General features: G+C 41.5%; 1 protein-coding gene across 3 annotated transcripts in view; it reads right to left on the reverse strand.

Moving 5' to 3' along the window:
• Window positions 1-21,092, reverse strand: part of pard3ba (par-3 family cell polarity regulator beta a) — a 146,780-nt gene that overhangs the window by 36,810 nt on the left and 88,878 nt on the right. For all 3 annotated transcript variants that reach the window (XM_086069033.1, XM_086069032.1, XM_086069035.1), the window contains 2 exons: window positions 16,017-16,232; window positions 14,914-15,118 (listed from right to left, as the gene is read on the reverse strand). In XM_086069033.1, the coding sequence (XP_085925159.1) occupies window positions 14,914-15,118; window positions 16,017-16,232 (421 nt within the window). The remainder of the gene's footprint in view (window positions 1-14,913; window positions 15,119-16,016; window positions 16,233-21,092) is intronic.

Genomic DNA, 21,092 nt, shown 5'->3' on the forward strand with positions numbered 1-21,092 from the left:
GGTTTAGGGGTAGAGTTCGCCAGTCCGCGAGCTGGCGGACTCAGTAACAGGGGTTAATTTTCACAAAGAACGCTGGGGTGACGACCGGGGCCTTCCCCCGCTGGGCCTGGGGTTCGGGGGTGTCGGCCGCCCTCCGGTGCCCCCATCTCCCCCTTCTGCCCCCGGTGTTCCGTCCTTCCACACGGCGGGGGGTGGGGTGGGCGCGGCTGCCCTCTCCGCTCCGCTGTCCGGCCCCTCTTCGGCGCCGGTGCCTGGGTGCGGGTGGTCCCCGGGGGCTGGGGGTCGGGGGTTGGGGGGCTGCCGGTTGGTCGGGGTGGGGTCGGGGGGGGGGCGGCTTTGTTGGGGGGGGGCGGTGGTGGGGGTTGCGGGGTGGGGGGGTGCTGGGGGTGGGGGGTGTCTGGGGGATTGGGGGCATGGGGGCGGCTGGGGCTGGGTTGGGGTGGGTGGCGGGGGGTGGATGGGGGGCGGGGGGTGGTGGGGGGGGCGGGGGTTGGGGGCCGGTGGGGTGCCTGGTGGGCCTGCAGTGCCCCGTCCTGCTGCGTTGGGCCGGGGGCGCGGGCCGTGTTGGGGCGGGGGGCGCTCCTGCTCCTGGGTTTGCTCTCCGGCCGGTGGCCCTGGTGGGGCCCGGGGGTCGTCCTTTGGCGCTGCCGCGGCCTGGGGGGCCCTGAGGTGTTGCGCTTGCTCTGTTCCGGCGGGGGTCGACGGCTCCCCTCTTTGGTGGAGATTTTCATGCATGCCAGATCCACCACACCAGCATCTACCGAAACTCAGACACAATCTGTTTCCTCCTCAGGTTATTGAATCGGTGGAGGCTGGTGTCTCGGATCTCACGCGGCTTCGTCTGTCCTTCCTTCCTTTTCTCGGTCTCTCCGTTGGTCTCTTGAGGCCTCCCTGACTTTATGTTTTTTGGATTTGTTGGGGTCTGGATGTTTCTTGGGCTGGGGAGGAGTTCTGGTGGGGGGTGTCTGGTCGGTGCTGGATTTCACCTTCCTTGGTTTTCTTCGGTCCCCTCGGGTCTCCTGGTGTTCGATTTAGGTGAACGGTATAAGATTTTTTTTTTCTAATAGGTTTTCTGGTGAGCTAACAAACACACGCACGCACGCACGCACACACACATACTCACCCACACACACAAAAAAAAAAAAAAGTATGTATGTATGTATGTATATATGTATATATGTATGTATATATGTGTATATATATATATATATATATTTAAAAAAAAAAAAAAAAAAAAAAAAAAAAAAAAAAAAAAAAAAAAAGAGCAATGATGATGACATTTCCGAATGAACAATACTGAGCTCTTAAAAAAAAAAAAAAAAAAAAAAAAAAAAAAAAAAAAAAAAAAAAAAAAAAAAAAAAAAAAAAAAAAAAAAGAAAATGTCACTGAGACGCTATTAGATAAAAAACAAACAAACAATCAAATATGTTTCCCATATTGAACAGATAACAGCTACAAGACACAAATGTCATCCATATTAAAATCCTTTATTTTACATTAACTAATGCATTGCCAATATATCCTCAGGATCTATTCACGTAAACGCACATGGATACACCACATATACTTTCTCAACCAACCCACTAACATGCAACAAGTTCTCGTATGCATAAAATGCAAGACAGCGAGCTTAACCAGCCAGTGGTGTATTCCACATTCACAATGAACCCTGCTAAAAACTGTAATAATAACATTAAGTATCATGTCTTGGCTGCATCATGATGATCTACAGTATTGAATAGAAGGCTACGGCACAATTTCAAAGCACACTAGCTATAAGCAAAGCAATCATAACAGAACTATATTCAAATTGAAGCATTCATGGGAATAGCAAAAGTGAAACAAGGAAATTGTTTACTTTTCTATTTTACAGATTGTCATCCCTCAACAGGAAATTGAACTTACGCTTTGCTGTATATTTTGTGTGGCGTACCAAACAGAAAACTAGATCATCCACATGCATACGAGCACGGAAAGGTGTTAGAGGACAAACAATGCTGCACCCCTTGAGTTAAGGGGGTCAGTGCTTTGCTCAAGGGCCACCTTGACAATAGTCATGAAGCAGACAAGCAACAAGACTCAAACCTTCCGATTCCAAATCCAAGGTCATGACTGATGAGCTACTGATACCCCTCTAATGTAAGCCTGTTAAGTCTAGTACTACAAAGGTATTACTTATAGGTAACCTAAAAAACAATGTGGAGCATACTGAAAAACATCGAGCTGTGGCTTAATTAACGAAGATGTTTAACATTTAGAGAAATCCAGACTAATAGCTTCAATGAATACATAAGAAAAGCAGAGGGAAGACCAAAGTGAGAGTAAAAAATAGGCGAGTGTAGATGAGCGAGCAAAAAGCGCCAATGAAATTGCTGCTCATCTTGGGAGGAATAAGGAGATTAGCTATAGACTGTGTAGCGGCAATGCTACAGCATTGAGGCAACGGAAGAACACTTAATCAGCCAAGCAGAACTGTTATCTCAGTAATTAGATTGCTCTGTATGTATTTTGAGAGGAACGCACATATCTCAGTGGAGTTTGCTGCAAAAAGAGAGAGCCCGCTGAAAAAGATTAACACTGTAGAGTTTTGTAACAGAGCTTTGCTCTCCTTCATGCTGATAGGTTTGGAAAATATTTCAGGCTGAAAACCTAATAACATTCACAGCACACATACGCAGTGTCAGTGAGTACTCTTTCAGTTAGTGGATATCACCCAACAACAAGGTCAAATTGGGCCATTGAAAGGCTGAGTAGCATCTCAACAAGCCATACCAGGCTCGCCTATGCTCAATAATCTAACATAGCCAGTAGGTACCAGGGTTTCCCCAGAGGCACAATTTTTAGTCATTTTTTAATTTATTTTTTCCTTTCGGACACATCATTACAGGTTAACATAGATCACATCATTTGCAACACTGACATCGGAAAGAAGTGCTGACGCGCAGAAGCCATGGCTAATTTAATCTATTAATGAATGTCGTGCACCTCCTGTTAGCAATTTGGCCCAAATCAGCTTTTATAAAATGCAGATGTTACCAACAAAAAGAGGAGGGAGTGAGATAGGTAACTATCTCGTACTATAGGAACTCAAGGGAGTTTTCTGGGACTGCTCCAATGTGATCTGTTCGGGAAAAGGCGGGATATTCAGTACAAGACATCAAGCTGATTGGGAAATCCGGCGACAACCAAACTTTTTTTTCACCAATCACGGCAGAGGATGAAAATGTCATTGTCGATGTAGGTTTAAAAAAAACTAAAACACAAACATCTTTACCAACTAAAAATGCATGAAGCACTCTTGCTGTTCTTCATTCAACAAGGAAACGGTGAGTAATTGTGCGAGAACACAATTAATTGCATGCAATCTCTCCATCAAGGTTTGTTTGTTTCCCACGGCCTTCGGCGCTTCTTGTTTTCGTCACAGCCGTATATGCCGTCCCCAAACACAATTTTGCTTTGTGATTGGTCCGAACCACCAGTGGTTAGAAATCAGCGGGCTGGGTACAAGTTCTCGGGGGTTTGTGAATTCACAAATCCCCCAAGAATTTATCTTGCAGGCAAGGTTAAGTATGAAGTGTAATTTTTCCAAAACACCATGCCTGTGCATTCAACAACCCTGCTGTATATACAATATATAACAAATGCCTAAAGAGAAATAATCTTGTTTTAATGAGCCTAACATAAGAGATGGGAATAAATTTAGGCAGACAGGCATGCATGAACAAACAGCATGCTGCTCTCAAGGGAGCACAAGTATGGAAATAGGGAAAGTCTGTTTTAATCAAGGCATGGACATACGGCTAGGGTTGGGCATCGAGAATCGAGGGGAACCAGGACTGACATTACTGTTCTCCCAGAATCATTCAGATATTAAAATTTCAATACTAAATTTTGATGCTTAGTTTGTCGTGTGAAGAATGACCAATAACAAATGTGTGTAACGTGTAACAATACACGCAACATGGGACGAAGAAGAAGCCGCCGGACACACACAAAGATGAAGCAGCATGAAGTGTGTGCTTGATACTTGCGAGTTGTGATAGTGGACATTGGACACTACTCGCCGGAGATCAAAAGTGTGGCTGAAGTTTGTAAAAAATAAAAAAACAATACATAAAATTAAGGTTTTATATTAATCCATCCATTTTCTGAACTGCTAATTTCTCACAAGGGTCACAGGGGTGCTGGAGCCTATCCCAGCTGTCTTCTGGCAGTAGGCGGGCTACACCCTGAACTGGACACACAGAGACAAACAACCATTCACATCCACAATCACACCGAGGGACAATTTAGGGTGTCCAATTAACCTGCCATGCATGTCTTTGGAATGTGGGAGGAAACCGGAGAAAACCCAATGTCCTGGTTAAAGAAAGCCCTTTGAGAAATTCATCAGAAAAAAGGGAAAACGTTCATTAAATTAAAAAACATCCCAAAAATAACTCTGGTTAGCTCCCTCATTTTTCCCCTTCGAAAAGGAACAGAATTGAAAGAATCAACCGGAATCGAATCAACCGGAATCGAATCAACCAGAATCGAATCAACCAGAATCGAATCAAAGAACCGAAATTTGGAACCAAAGTCATCCAAATTTAAACAATGCCCGACCCTAGATACTGCCTTGCAGGTCTCCTTTTATAAACAACTATTTGGATCAGATTTTAACCAAGAAGATTTGTTTGTTCAGATTTGTTTAACTGCAGTTGGAAACTAAGTAAGTGTTCAAGAAGACTGAAAGACTTGGGAGATCAGTTGGGATCTGGTCCCCACGAATCTACAGAAAAGACACATTGAACATCCCTCATCTAGAAGACAGAGCTCTTATTTCCTGTGTGTTTTAGTCTGTGCACGCAACAAGGGATTGCGTTCTTACATGTGCGTGTCATTAGCCAACATTAAACAACAGAGAAAGTCAATCCATTACTCTTGGCATGAAGATGACTGGACAAGACAGTGGTTGTGTAATGGCTTCCTGGCATCCAGTGCGTCAGTGGATTAGTGTGTAAAACTAATGTATGATCAAATACTAATTGGTCGTGACCGTTTCCTGTTGCATCTGGAATACCTTTAATTGACTGCTGAGTGATGGGCAGTCGGCAGCTGAACTGCCTGTGAGCTGTCTCGCCGATACCAATGCGTTGTCTGCACTTCAAACTGGCCGTCCCTGAGGGTCAATTCAAATGTCATAACTCCATAAGAACTGATGAATTGCATAGCTAATCAACACAAATGGAAAGCCTCCACTCAGGGTCTCATTTGATAATTACCTATCGCACAATAATTCACTGCCTAAATGGCAGTGTCAAATTCCCTACTGGATGAGTCACTGGCAATAGAAATAATAATAATAAAAAAAAGTTTAATTTCTCAATGAGGTTCTTGCCATTTGAAAAATGCCACTTTTTAAATGATTGCTGGCCAAGAGAAGTGCATGTAATAAGCTACTGGGCAATCATTTTAACCTCCAAGAGAAAGTAAACCCGTGCATGGCACATCTTGGAATGAAGGAGACTTTTTTCTTGCTAAAAAACTGAAAAACTTATTCATCCATTAACTGAGGCATGGGTTCTAGTTTGCAAAGTGCAGAAGGGGGAGCACAAAAAGACACTTTCAGGTCAAGCATCCAGCTTGAGAATGGAGGAAACAGGACGGTTACCCTAACATGAGAGAGAAAAAAAAAATCCTGAAAGCTTTTTGTGTAGGAACAGAAGAGGCCATATCAAGGAAAGGCCTGAGAGATGCAGGAGCTTGTTGTGACTGCGCCTTTATCAGCTGATATTTATGCATGAGGACTTCCTCATCATCCTTGGTGTTGATTCCCCAGCCAGCCCTCTGATATTTGACTGGCAGCTCACATCAGTGCCAGCAAAACCCGCACATCATTTCAGGAAAGCTGCCCGTTGCACTGAATGGATGGCAGAAAGTAGAGGGAGAAATTAATTTGTTTTCTAGCGGCTGGTGACGGCGATAGCGTCCGTGCCCATTTGCCAACACCGGAAAGTTGTAAATTAGAATTGCGCCTCAGTAGCGCAGAAAGGATGCTGCTTCTGCTCTGCAAAATTCATTTCCAACAATAATGCTTCTCCCCCCCCCTCCCCCCAACAATTAGGGGTGGGGGGGCAATTGTATACAGGCCTTAATTTTGAGAAAATGCACTAGTGATTGAATTGAGGGATCATTTTTTTAAATAATGGATTCAAGCAACACTAGAATCTACATAATTTAAACAAATGGTGGATTGACGTGCAAATCAGCATTTAAGCCAACCATTATTTATTATTATTATTATTATTATTATAAGTGAGTCATCGTCATGCATGCCGTAGAACTGCCAAACAGGAACTTTTACATCAACAATTCATAAGGTTCATCAAGGGATGAATAGTGATGCGGTAAGGGAGCAATACTGCTTATCCACAGGAGAGAGCTTGGAGCTGTGGGCAAAGTGAAGAGCTTAATGTATATTTTATAAAAGGGAATACTAATATGAATGAAGAGGCTCTCAGAAGACTGCTTTTAAGTGCCAAACGAGATGGTGGATCAAAAAATACATCTGTGATGCCTTAAACAATGGTGGTATTAGGTAATGCGTCATTTTGTTTCCATCAGCTTGAAAGTCAGATGATATTTCAATGGTCCATATTTCCTTACCACACTGAGGTATGCAGGCATAAAGTAAGTAAGTAAGTAAGTAAAGTGGAGAGTGGTTCACCATAACAAAGCCTTTAATTTAAAAAAAAAAAAATAATAAAAAAAAAAATATATATATATATATATTTATATATATATATAATATTTTTATTTTTCTTAAAAAAAAAAAAAAAAGTTTAAGTAAATACTTTTGACTTGGTTGAAAACCACAAAAATAATACTTTTTTGTATGGTCTCTATAGTGCAGATTTTCATGATGTATATAACCTGATCCTAAAAATGCATTTGTGACATGCAAGTGTTCTGAACATTGAAACTGATTTTGATAAATAGTTTTCACATTCAGTGATTTATATCAATTTAAATGCTAATAATGGCGATGGCTGGTGACGGACTAGCAGGAAACCTTTCCCTTCTGACAGATCTTTCTAACTGCTCTTCTCAGCCCTTTATCTTTGGGGTAACCAAAATAATATAGAGCAAGGTTAGCTCAGCAGCAAAAAATAAATAAATTTGTCCAGTTCATTTGGGGCAATTTAGTTAAAGGGACAGTAACGTTAAAAATCAACTTTTTGGAGCTCTTAGCTCTCTCTCTGTCACTTTGTGACATCATGAAGTGCGGAGCCCAGATTTCTGGCTGACACTTGTGTAAACTACAAGTAAAATTGTTGCGCAGTTGAATCTAACTGAAGGAATGGTGTCGGGGTTAGCGCACTTGCCCTGTAAGCAGTAGGTCCCCTGTTCGTATCTCGCTCATCTTTTTTTTTTTCCCCTCTTCTCCCCTCCTTCTCCACTATGATTTCCTGCGGCGAGGAGCCGTTTTGTTTCAAATGTTTATTGAAGAATTGAACATCCATCCAATTTCCACATCTAAGGCCGGTCTTGCGTGGCCACTCAGAAGAGTGCTCGAACGGCGTGCTATAGAGTTTTGTGGGCGGTGCGCACAGCAGCCGGCTCGGACTAGAAGGGCGCGACAACCACACGGGGAGAAGCAGGGTTATGATGAACTGGGCGTTTTATTTCCGCGTAAAAAAAATAGCCAGCAAAACACCTAATATTTCATAAAAAATGACATCGCCATGGTGTCAAAGGAACATTTAATCTTTATATGCCTATAGTTATCTGTGGAAGGGCTTAAAATACAGTGATATAATTAACTTTAAAAATAGGAAGGACTTTGTTTAGTGGCTGGCTTCAGTGTGAGTCCCCTATAATATGCACACAATTGTGCTTTGAGAAATTCATGATGACAACCAAATACAATCAAAAGTCATTGTTCAGTTTGTGAGATCTGACTTGCGTGTAAAATTGTCACTACACTACTGCATATTTAGCAATTTACCGCCAAGACATCATATTGAAGAAATCAAAACTGAGACAAATTAACTGTATATTTTGTCACTATAAACTCTTCAAGAAAGAAAAAAAATTATATATAAAGGAAATAATGTTATTCAGAGTCTTTCTTGTCTTAATGTTTGTTGTTTCAGCTGATATGCCAACGTTCCTGACAAAATCAAAATGTTCCTGACCAAATATTCAGAATGGTCCTGAGAGATGATGGTAGAAGTTGGCAACTCTGCTCATACGACAAGGTCGCCGCCATATTTGATGTGACCAAGTGTAACAATTGTCGAAAATGCCGTATGTGTTTCTCAGAGAAGTACCAAAGGTTTTATTTACAGAATGAAACATTACAAGAAATATCAGGCGGTATGGGCATTTAGAAAAGCTGAATTGATTAAAAAAGAAGAAGTTATTTTGAAAAAATGTATTTAAAGACAAATTTAATGTATTCCGAAACAAATCACTGACGTCACTTTGCATTGTCCTTAAGTTCCTTTAAAAATCCACTCTCTGTACACTTGATCAAATCGGGACAACCCTAATAAATTCTGCGACATCATTCAAGGGTTCAAGGGATATTACTGTCATACCAACACACATTTCCATGTGAAATGGCACAAATTATGATACCAGAGATCCCAGGTTAGATTTGTGAAAAATAAAATAAAAAATAGAACAAAATTATCTAAATCAAATATGATACAAAGACATTGCAGATTTTTATTCATGGTTTGAATGTGTGCAAGAATGCAACTGCATATTATATATATGTATACTGTATATATCAAATATGCATATTATATACACATGATATAATTTGTGTGCCTAATGCCTATATGCATGAATGAGCAAGAATGCCACAAATATCCCACACTTGCATGGCACAGGCCACCCACCTTGTGTGGTGAAATACAACGTATGTCAGGAGGGTGCTTTGGGGTAACACAACCTGGTCTGCAAGTACCAGCTGCATTTATCACCATACCGTCTTTTGTTGGGTGTTGCAGCAAAAGGATTCTTACAGTTGACTTCTCCAGATTAGGCAAATGGCAGCGGTGGCAAATGTGATTTGACAACAAACTGAGTGTAAAGAGGCTCATCGGGGAAAGGAGCATAGGCTGGCGGGAAGTGAGCGAGCAGGCAAAGTTCCCCAAAACAACCGTAATAATCCATCAGAAATCATCTTGCGGCGAGCCCCTTCAGTTTGACAACTGGGTTGCGTTGAACGCAGTTAACCAGTGACTGTCTTTCAGCCAGGCGCATCCTGACACTCTGCGATAGGATAAAAGCGGAACGGACCGCGCTAATTGGCTTGCCTCTCTGTCGGATTTCTTCAGCACTACACATGGAGAAGTGTCGGGAAGGAGTCGGGGTGAGGGTATGGGGGTGTTTAGCATGGTGTTGTGTGGATTTGTAAACAGTGTATCATGCTGACTTTCATGTACTTAATATTGGTTGAGGGGGAGGAGTCTCAGCTGAGAATGTGCACTAATACTGATGGCTGAACACTGATCCTGGGGCAGGTGGGATTTGTCACCACCAGTCAGGATTTGCCATGAACGCTGGCACACCCATCAATGGGAGAACGGAATTAAGACTGTGTCCAATGCCACCTGAAAGTGAGGCTGTGAGTCACAAGCTGCATCCGTCAAACCCTGACCTGCTGACTGCGCCATGCTGGATCAAACTAATCCCAGCACACAAACACTACACAAATGAGCACACGCTTAATCTTTACAAACTCCCGAAGCCGAGCGCTGCGCTAATATTTTTTACATGCATCATATTAGCAGGAAATGAGTGATGACAATAACTTGTTTGACATGGCCAAGTTCAAGACTGAAGACTTCTTAGCCTGTATTTACACTACATGGCTCAAAGGACACAAATTCATTCTTTCTTTCTTTCTTTCTTTCTTTCTTCCTTCCTTCCTTAATTCACTCAGCCCATGTCACCAAGTTTGGATCTACGCCACATGCATGCGCCCCCCCAAAATGCATTGGACATCTTAAGATCCAAATCAAGCATTCATCAGCCTGCTATCTCAGGTTCAGAATCAAATAAAAATTGTCTTTGTTATTGTATACAATACAAAAAAATTTGAGTGACAGATTGGATATGCCATGTACTGTACTTTGCAAGCCAGAGGAAATACGCCTATTGATGAAGATTACAAATGCAAAACTAAGTCAATCATGAGAGGTGCTAAATATGGAGAATTAATTTTGAGAATTTTAGAATTTTGAGCCTGCATTAGGTAGATACAGAAATTTTGGGTACTTTCATGTTAAAGTGGACCTAACGCAAGCTTTGCGGCGACAAATACTGTATCAAAAGATTTTTTTGCGAAATTCTCCCTTGTACAAATACAGGCTCCACAAGATGGTCTACTGTGAGCCCAGCTTCAAACGGACGGATTTTGGTGGGCGTGGCCAAGGCTCTCCTGCTTCTGCCAGCTGGTGGGCAAAGACTAACCTTGCTCTGCAAGCTGTATTCTCGCGGTATTTGTGAGTTCACAAACTCCGGCGAATCCATCTTGTATCGATCCATACTACTGGTGGTTCGGACCAATCACAGAGCGACATTGTGTTTAGAGCGGCAAACAAACAAACCTAACTACGAATGGACGCTGCAATTACTGTTCTTGCAGAATTACTAACCATTTCCTTGTTGAATGTTGAACAGCGAGAGGCACTACTACATATTTAGCTGGTCAAGATATTTGTGCTTTTTCCCCTTCCTTCGACGAAAACGAAGACGACATTTTCATCCGTGGCCGTTATTGGTCAAAACGAAAGTTAGTAGATGCCGGATCATCCAATCCGCTCGAAGTATTGTACAGAATGTCCCGCCTTTCCCGAGCAAATCAACGTGGAGCAATCCCAGATTGATATTGTGGAGAACTCCCTTGAGTGAATAACAATATCACTCTGGCTATTATCAGGTTAGGCAAAGACCTGCCTCACTGCCGAGCAGCTCAGACAGTCCCCGCTCTCTCGCGAACGTCCACCACCGGTGGCGCGGGGCCTAACTCGCTGTCGAGTGGCTTCTGCTTCACTGCTGGCGCGGGGCCTGCTTCACTGCTTCTGCGAGCTGGCGGACTGAGACCTGCCTCGCTACCGAGAGGCTTCCGTGAGCCAGTGTGCAGAAACCAGCCAGGGTGTGGGTGAGGGTTTGAAAATTGTAGGGGTGAAGTTCGTGCTGAGCTAGTGACGTATAAAACCAGAAAAGGTGGGGGTAGTGATGTATAAAACCGATCTGCTAAAATAGCCCATTTGAGAGTGCTGTGTTGACACAAACAGCTATAGACAAGGGAAACATGGGTCGTTTTCCTCACAACTCTGGGGACTTTGTCAGGGTGGGGGAATGCATATTATGATCAAAAACTTTAAAAATGAGCAATTTTCGTTTCACGTCCCCTTTAAATAAATAGAATGACACACATAATTGAAATAAGTGATGAAGTACTGAAAAATAAATAAAATGTATTGGAATACTTGACACCTGTCATTGTTTTTGTAATTACCACGCTACTGGTCAATTAATCTTTGCTTGATGACTCTCTGCATTGTTTGCACAGCTGTCATTTGTTGGTACTATATCACAAATGGTATCCTGACATTACGTATAGACTTTATACTTTTGTGTCAAGTCTATATTTGTTGTAGTTGCTTGGTACTGCAATATTAGTGCAGTTAATAGTACTGGAGACAAATCCCTTGCGTGTGTTTACATGTTCAATGAAGATGATTCTGATTCCGAAATAACAAATGCAAATCAGTTTATTTTCTTTGTTCAGCAAAATAATCCAAAAAGACAAATTATTAAAAGTGGTCTGGACAAAAATGATGGTACCCTTAGTTTAAAGTAGCACTAAGGAGCTTTTCAATCTTAATAAAATATTTTCAAAACTCTTCTGATGAAACATCGACTTAAAACGAGTTGAATGGTACCTTTGCCATGGCCTGAGGCGGTCTGTATCATGTTTACTGGCACTAAGCAACGTTGAGGAGGATGGTAAGAACACTGTCACACAAAAAACAACAAATGTGCTGAGTGCTTTATGGCATGCGTCAAAAGCTACCCTGGATGAAAGGACAGTCAATAAGCAACATTGACCAGGATTTCACTCACTGGCGTGAGCTAAAAAACGACGCAATGCGCTTGTTCTCATAGGAAATGTGGTCTTCCAGACATAACAATACCGCTTTTGTCCATATGGCACCGCCATAAATCAACACAAACTGAAAGTTCCTTAGTGTTGCTTTAAATTTGAATATAAATGAAGTACTGTGAAATATGGCCACATGGTTATGACTTGGTTACATTCTGGGCTTACTTCATCCAGCACAATCTGTGCAGTGTACAGTAAACTTTCAATACTATTGAAGCTTCCTGGAGCAAAATGGGTTGTCCAGTGTCTCAGAAGCAGGTTATCAGCCCTCCAACGGGATAAAGAGCAGACACATACATCTTAAAACACATTCTTCAAATTAGTCCGATTGAAAATCTGTGGGAAAAGGTCAAATATGCAGTCAGAAGAAGGTACCCTTCAAACCTGACACAGCTGGAGCAGTTACGGCAGGTGCACAACCTTTATTGAGAGTTACTCAAATGTTTGATTGTGACTGCCTCAACTGGCAGCTTTCTGATTTAAATATATATATGTATATATAATTCTGTTTGATCATACATTTAAAGCAATGCCTTATTTTAATTTTTTCGATCAACAGATTATTGTTCACATCTCTAAATCAGGGAATTAAGTCAGTTCCAGCAAAATTAAAGAGGGGGAAAAAAAACAAATAATGGATAAAATAGTTTACTTCCACTAAGTTTGTTGCAGTAAAAAGGATTTGAACTTTTAAGACCTGCGGTGTCAATGCAGTCTTAACGAGTGTGCCAAGGAAAGCAGAAGAGGTCAAGCTTCACTGTTTTTTTTGGTTTGTCAGTGGCCTCTGAGGCACCATTCCAGGTGAAGGCTTCACTGCTGTCTGCTGAGCACAGACAAGACAGGCAAGGTCTTAGAGGTGCCGCCATTTGTCGTGGCTTATTTAGCAATCAAGGAGACGAGACAGCAATGGGCCTTGGCGAGCCAGGTGATAAAAAGACTTGAAGCTACATCACAGGAGACAAAAGCACATTTTCACTCTGAACTAAGCCTTGACATTTCATTACCATTACCATTGGAGATGTGCAATTATTAGTATATGATATGCAATATGATGGGATGCGCACATTAAAAGTACAAGTTCCAAATGTTCCTGCATTAAATATTCGATTTCCAGGTTTCACCCAATGCCCCAGGCTGTTTGCTGCATGCCGTTGTCAAAACACGCACATGTCTACAAATACTGGCACATGAAAAACAAACATTTATGACCGCCGCATGGGCAGGGATGACCTCCAGGAGTTGTGCAGGCTGCTGTTGTGCACGTTTTCACCACAGGGGTAAAGCGAGGTCATATGCTTACGAGTTGCCCTTTTCCAAATGTTGCCACCAGACAAAAATAACATTTGAGAGCTGCAATTAGATTGAAGCACACAATGCTACAGATAATGAAGTCATATTTCAAATTCAATAACAATCAACTTGGACAGAGAAAGGCCGCTGTAAGTGCTACGGGTTGAATGAGGGTGGTGGGAGCAGGTAATTGTGTGGTGGTAGTTTTTCTGGAGGCTGGAGTGTGCATTTTATTTATTTATTTACTTTTTGCTTCAGAAATGGGGTCATGGGGTTTGTTCCAAATTCTTCATAGCGCCATCTTCAATACTAGAAAGCTTTTTGGATCTGTATTTGCAAAATGCAACCCAATAATATGCGAATGTGCTCTTCAGATCTAACTTCAAGCTCGGTCCCATGTGTGTGTCCTTCACTCTGCCCTTCTCTTTCCGTGTGAACATCTCCTCCATTACTGCCCTTGACACTGTAGCCGATTGGATTGTTATCTGCCATCTGTGGGCTCACGTTCAGCATGCTCTATCTGTTGCGACAGCCTAATTGAATCTGCAGTGTTGGAAGTGTGGCGATACACTGGCCACACCGTGTCACTGCCAAAAGATAAGGGCTGCTTGTAGGAGGATTGGGCTCACTACAATCAAGATGGGGACATGTTGATGAATGGGTGATAAGCGCTCTGGGTAGGTAATGCGTCTATGGACTTTGCTCAGATTGGCCGATAATTGTTTTTTTCTGTTGCCACCAATAATGTATTCATATCTAATATTCCATAATCTTTTGTTCAACAGTTAATTTGCTTAACTCATTAACTCTTAGCCATTTTTACTGAAGCATCCCCCCTCGCTCCCGGCTGTTTTACTGGATTTTGACTGATTTTGCAAGGCACACAGAATATTGTGTTATTTTGCTATAAAATATGGAACCTACCAAAAGAAAGATTAGGGTCTCTTCTTTCATCAGGAAAAATAAGTATATTTGTATCTGTTTCTGTTTTACAGCAATTGGCATTAGAATATAGCTAAGTTTCATCATTATTCACAAACCTATTGAAAACGCTGTCAAAACGATCTCGCTGCAACATGGCTGTGGTTGATCTCTTATACTGTGCTGCCACATGCTGGCCATTTTTTGTAATAACTACCATTGCTTCAAGCGACCTCGTCAGGTCAGAAGCTGCATTAAATCCTTCTGTATGCTCTAGCATAAAATAAAAAAAACACTAAAAAAAACACAAATATGTTGTTGGAATGATAGCAATATTTAAAATAGAACGTGTTTATACGTTTTTGGGAGCAAATGAGTTAAATGTATTGGAAAAGGGGGCACAGAGTTCTTACATGTCTCAATTTCTGCATAAAGAATAAGGACACTATATTTTTCTAGTTCAATGGGTTACCCGTCAGCTTTAGTAGCAAAGACAAAAGTACACTGAAAATATATTTTTTGTGTCTCCTACCTCAAAAGAGCAAAGCCTTTCTTTTTGGTCTTCTTCTCCATATCCTCTACAGCATCCTCACTTCTCTTCTTCCCTTTGCTCTTTTTCTCTTGCTTCTTTCCGTTGACTTTCTTCCGCATTCTCACATCTTCAACATCCAGGTCCTGGCGTGACGAGCTGCTGACCGGTGTTTCATGACCGGAACTAAGCTCAGATTGGTCGTCATCTGTGGAGAAATTACTTATGTTGAAATTGATACTTCAAGTTTGACTGAAGTTTGCAGCTGCCCGCATGGACAAGTCAAATGCCTTCAGGACAGGTCAGACAAGACAACAATTTAGCGTTTAGGCCATAAAGACTATATAGCATATCTGAAGGAGGACTTTGACCAAATTCTTCAAATTCACCTGAAATCAACACCTCAACAGTTGAAACTTGTTCCAAACAAACATCAAAAATGGTTTTGGTTCCGGCTAACAAAGTTTTGGGACTTGCCTCCTAAAGCCTGAGCTTCAACCCGACTGATCATTTGTCAACTATGCTTCAAAACTGGGTCCGTGACAGAAAATAAAAAAAAATTAAATGAACTGAAGAAAAGTGGTCAACTGTCCAACCAGAATTATGCCAGCAGCTTGTGGTGACTACAAAAATGTCTGGTCGACGTGAAATAAGTTAGCAAGTAGTAGTACCTATTGTGAGGTTTAAAGTTTAAATTAAAACTTCGTGGGATATTTATCCCACGAAAAAGGAAAAACAACTCAAATAAAAACATTAAAATCTCAAAATCAACAAGATACTCTTGAACATGAAGAATGTAAACGTCCGATCACAACTGTATGTGGGTTTTGAATGGAGAACATTTGAACATTCTATATTAAGATTTAAAGTTGCTTTTCCTAAATTGCTGACGGGATGAAAATCACATGGCATTTCATTATTCTAAGCGCTGTACCTTGGCCGGTCTCCAGCTACTGGGATGCCAGCATGCTATAAAACTGGAGGAAGTTGTGTTGGTAATGTGAAATGGAATTTAAGCGCATAATCCTTTGTTAGGCTTGAGATCTAATGAAACTATAAAACATGTACAGCAAGTACAATCAGAAGCCAATAATGCTAATCCTTACCATCTTCCGACGGTCCTTCATAAGATTTGTCGATGGCAATGCGGAAACTCTGGTTGCATCCGTGCCCTCGCACCATGTGTGGCCGTGGGCGGTGAAATGGGACCTGGGCCTGGATGTCATTGTGCTGGGCCTCCGACATGGCTGACTGGAGACTTTCGAGGGAGCTGGACTTCCAGAGACCCAGGGTTGGGCCCAGCGTTTCACCGGCAGTGGGCCCTGGATTATGCATAAGAAAGAGTAGAGCAAATGGAATGTCGTTAAAAGGCTGTTGAAAGAAAACAGAGGGAATAAAGGGATGGACACACTTCTGCTTCACAACTCTAGCAACGAAGTTGTGTTGGACAACGCAAAAAATAATGAGTGTTCTTGAAAAGCATAATCATGACAGCGTTTTAGGGCCACGTATAAATATTTTTTGTAGAGGGGGGTTAATATTCCCCCCCCAAAAAACTTGCAAATTTGCCACTTTGTAAAGAAATAAAACTCCTACATTTTTTGTTTGTTTGTTTTTATTGTTAATTTTTTCTTTTGGACAACCCGAAAAAAATAAAAAGGGCTGACGGGATGAAGCCGAGGTTTATTCATTCCCGTCCCCATTTGCGACTTTATAAAGACGCAAATTTGTGACTTTAAGTGGCAGATTTGCGAGAAAAAAACTTACGAGAAATACACGTAGCGTATAACTCGGATTTGTTTGTGCCAATACTTTTCGGTCGAGGTTTCAAATAAGGACGTAGTAATTGCTTTAGCAGAGATTAACCATATGATGTTAAGCATTTGCACTTTGAAGCGTTGGGCACTACCAGCGACACAGATGCCTCGCTTTGCAAAGGTCCACACCCGGAGGATCAAGCATTTAAGTTAATTTGTCACAATGTATATTTACATGTACATTTATGTTTCCAGAATAATTATTTACACATTCATACATTTTGGTATTTTCTTGTACAAGTAGCTAAGTTGATGTGTCGAATCTGCTGCTTTCCATCATTCACTTGCATTTACCTAAAGTATGCTAACTTCAGATTGGTTAGTGTTAGCTCATAGGGGATCAGGAAGTGTTGTCACTCTAGCTCCCGTGGAGGATGAGTAAAGTTTAAACTAAGAATGAATCCGTCTCCATCCTGCCTTTTCATTTTATAAACAGTGTGTCATTAACCACCAAAGAATCCTCACATTAGACTATAGCAAGTGTATTTGTCGTAAATCTGTGATTTTTTCTCTCACAAATTTGCCACTTAATAAAGTCGCAATGAACTAGATGCTTCAAGGGGTTAAAAAAAACGACAGTCAAAGTCAAAGGAGGTGGAGGGTAGGGGGATAAGCACAGTTGCTTTTTAAGTCCTAAATTGACTTTCTGGGAGGAAGTGGGATTTGCTGGGAATATAAAGGGTTATAAATAGAGAGGGGGGATCGTTCAAGACTAAAATGCTAAATTTGAGAGGCAGGATTTGTGTCACAAATGTAATTATGGCTGTCCAGCTTGCAGCCTGATAGAATTAAGCTCCTTCCTAGCAGACTTCTGCACTATACAGAAAAAAAACGTGCAAATGTGTGGGCATGGGTGCATGGCTACAAAATCTGAGGTTTTTGGTGGGAAAAAGTCATGATATTCCACAGTAAATAGTGTTGTGCGCCCTTGACTGTTTAAGTAGAAAAAAAGAGCCCAATCCACTTTTGCTAAGGTCTTCGCGAGTCTAATGTTCTCACTCCATGTGTGTCAGGTGGTTAAGGTCAGAGTTAAATGAATAATGAGGGTTTAATAGGATGGATGAGTGCCGGAGAGGTGGATATCATCGCCAGCTAAATCCAGTGGAGGGTGAAATCAGCGTTCATCACATATCGTTGCTCACGGTGCCAGCAGAAGCTCTTATGGATCGGTTTGCATCATGTCCACCTGATTGCTACCGATTCAAGCTGGTGCACACATTTGACAAGCAGCCTAAAAGCCGACCAGGGCCAGGATGACGGGCAATGGTCTTCACAGCTGGAACAATTTTAAGCTAGGCTCAATAGGCACTAGTATGATGTCTTTTTAAATGTGCACATCTGATTCTGTTGCTGTCCATGCAAAACCATGGTTGTTCAAGTATTCTGTTTTCACCTTGCGGAGGTGTCACAATGCCATTCTGGCTGAATATTCAAGACACTGCAATGGTTAGAAACAACTTACCTAATTGTGTCTTAGTAGGGTTTAAAGGAGCTGTATGATGGGGAAATTGACCTTTTAGTGTCCCATATGCAATACTGTAGTGGGTTCTTTTGATTGCCTACACAGACCATCAAGTGTGAAATTAAACATCTTTTATTATCTGGCTATTCCAGAAAATTGTTAATTTTGTGTCGAAAGTTACACAATAAAATGTGAATTGAAAACATTGTAGTTTCTGAAAACATTTATCAGTAATACATTGAAAATGCAGAGTAATGTCATTACTTACTTTATAAGTCAATTTACTGTTTGCACCTCAAAAATGCCTTCCAGCACTCCGAAAATTTTACATTTGGGGCTATCGTGCTCATAGTAAAAAATGATAGTCTAGAGCTCTGCTTTGTTGTCACAAAAGTAATCATAAAAGCTGCCGAGATATACCCTAAACTGGATCGGATACGGATAAGCTACTTCTGGCTGCAATTGCAACACTGAATGCTTGTCCCAATGCGCTGGTAATGTGATGCACGAAGTTAAATATTACTTTTGGAAAACGAGTAGAAAATGTGTTGAGCACAGCACAATTGTGGCTCCAGACTTTCTCCCAAAATAAATTGAAGCCATTTAGTCCTCAACTGCTCCGAGGTTGGCAGGTAACGCAAAGTTTCAGCTTTGCACAAGACAGAGGTGCGCTGCTGTTCAGCCATTTTTCCTGAGTTTAGCAGGCGGATGATGCTTGAATAATGAGTAGCAAATCTACGTCACAACACCTAAGTCTGATCGGCTTGTTTTGCTCCCGTTGGCATTTCAAACTGTTATTGCATACAATCAACTAACCGCATGAACGTCAAAAATAAACAAGATCACAGGCTCATTTTGACCTATGTTATGAATAAAACTGAGGAAACAATTACATTTTATGGCCTGGGGCCTTTAAAATCTTCAAGTGCAGTTATCTAATTCAACATAAGGAATACAAATAATTAAATTAAGGGTGTCAACATTCCCATCTCAAGTTGTTTAAATGGATTTAAAGTAGCACAAATGAGCATTTGGTTTTCATTGATTATGGCGGCACCTTTGGACAAAAGCGGTATTGTTTTCCCTTGAATTTCCCTTGAAAAAAACATATTTTCCATGAGCCCAAGCGCATATTGTGAAATCCGAACGTCCAAGGGGTCCGCTGTTGGACTGAATTACATTATTTCCAGTGGCTATTGTATATTTTTTCTTTATACAGCACTGTAAAGTTTCTCAAGTATGTTAACAGCAGATGGTGGTTGTGATCTTACCTTCTTTATTGTAGACACAAGAAAGAACACAACTTTTGAGCATTGCCTGGCTGGTCGGGTCAGTGTGGAAAGGCGAATTGGCTATTTATTGCTACCAAGCAATTTTCCAATAGCTAACATCAGAATATTTTTTTTGTTATGTGAGCATGGAAAGCTATCTTTTAAAAAGAGCGAGTGAAATCCTGTACTGTGCTTTTAACCACATCCAGGTAGGCTTTTTATTATCATTATTATTGTCGCCTCAGACAAAAATCTTCGTTTCTTGGGGTGTTTTGTAGCTTCTGCATGCCAACAGTAATCGCGCGTAGACGTTTGACTCGACTTCTGTCTGGAACGACTAGGGAAAGGACGTATGCCGTAAAGGAGTCTGCACGTTTGTAGTTTTTTTGTGTGTGGCAGGGTTCACACCATCCACCTCATAGTTGTTTAGTGCCAATAAAAATGATACAGACCCCCTCAGGCCATGAAAAAGGTTTCATTACGTGCCATGTGTACCAATAAAAAAAAGCTTGTGTAATGTGGTGGGTCTGTAGGGCATACACATTTTCAGAATCATCAGCCAATGATACAACATGATGTCACACACAACATCATACATACACATATCTGACCATGTGTAACTCCGGCATGATTATGTACACATCTATTAATGGTAGAAGGATTGCACAAACTAAGACCAACTTTTAAATGCAGGTCTTGATTCACTTCTGTTAACAATGGCATATAGTGTCTGGAAGTTGGTGTCAATCTTGGTGTACAATTTAATGCAGATACATTCAGTTGGGTTAGCACGTCTACATCATAGCTCAGAGGTTATAGGTTCGGATCTTGGCTCTGGCCTTCCTGTGTGGACTTTGCCCCACACATGTCTGTGTTTTCTCAGGGAACTCTGGTTTCCTCACACATTCTAGAAACATACATTTTAGGTGAACTAAATTGCCCATGGCTTTCATTGTGATTGTACTGTACTGTAGCTTTATTTGTGAAGATGTCCTTTATAATGCAGGGACAGGCTGCAGGCTGGATACAGCAGGAGAGGAAATGGAGGTGAGAGGCGGATTGTCTTTTGTCTGTTTTTGTTATTTGTGGACAAGTCACAGTATTAGCTTCCACCAAACATGGCAAGACACACGTTTATCCATCCGTCCATTTCCCATAACTTATATTTAAGGTATGTTTAAGGTCCCATGTGAGCTGGAGCTAATTCGAACTAACTTTGGACAAGAGGCAGTGTACAAGCTGGATCGGTTGCCCGTAGATAGCCATTCATGCTCATATTCACACCGACATTCTAGGCAATTAACAGTCTGTAAGCAACCCAACCTGTTTTTGGAATGTATGAAGACTGAGAACTCTGAGAGAATTCAAACTGCACACAGAAATGTCAGAGCTGAGATTTGAACACAGAACCAGTGACTGGAAGGCAGATGTGCTAGGCAGATGCACCACTGTTCCACAACCAAAAAAGAAACACGAACTCTGGCTACAAGATGCAGTTACTGGATGAGCTCCCTGGTGAGGTGTAAGAGGGCGGCCTGCTGCCAGGATAAAGAGAGAGAGAGAAGGAATTAAGCAATACCACACTGAAACAGGCAAATGGGAATTACAATGGGCCAAAGCCAAACTTGAAGA

This window comes from Leptonotus elevatus, chromosome 2 (assembly GCF_054856555.1).
Source record: "Leptonotus elevatus isolate MCC_2025b chromosome 2, RoL_Lele_1.0, whole genome shotgun sequence".
NCBI lineage: Eukaryota > Metazoa > Chordata > Actinopteri > Syngnathiformes > Syngnathidae > Leptonotus > Leptonotus elevatus.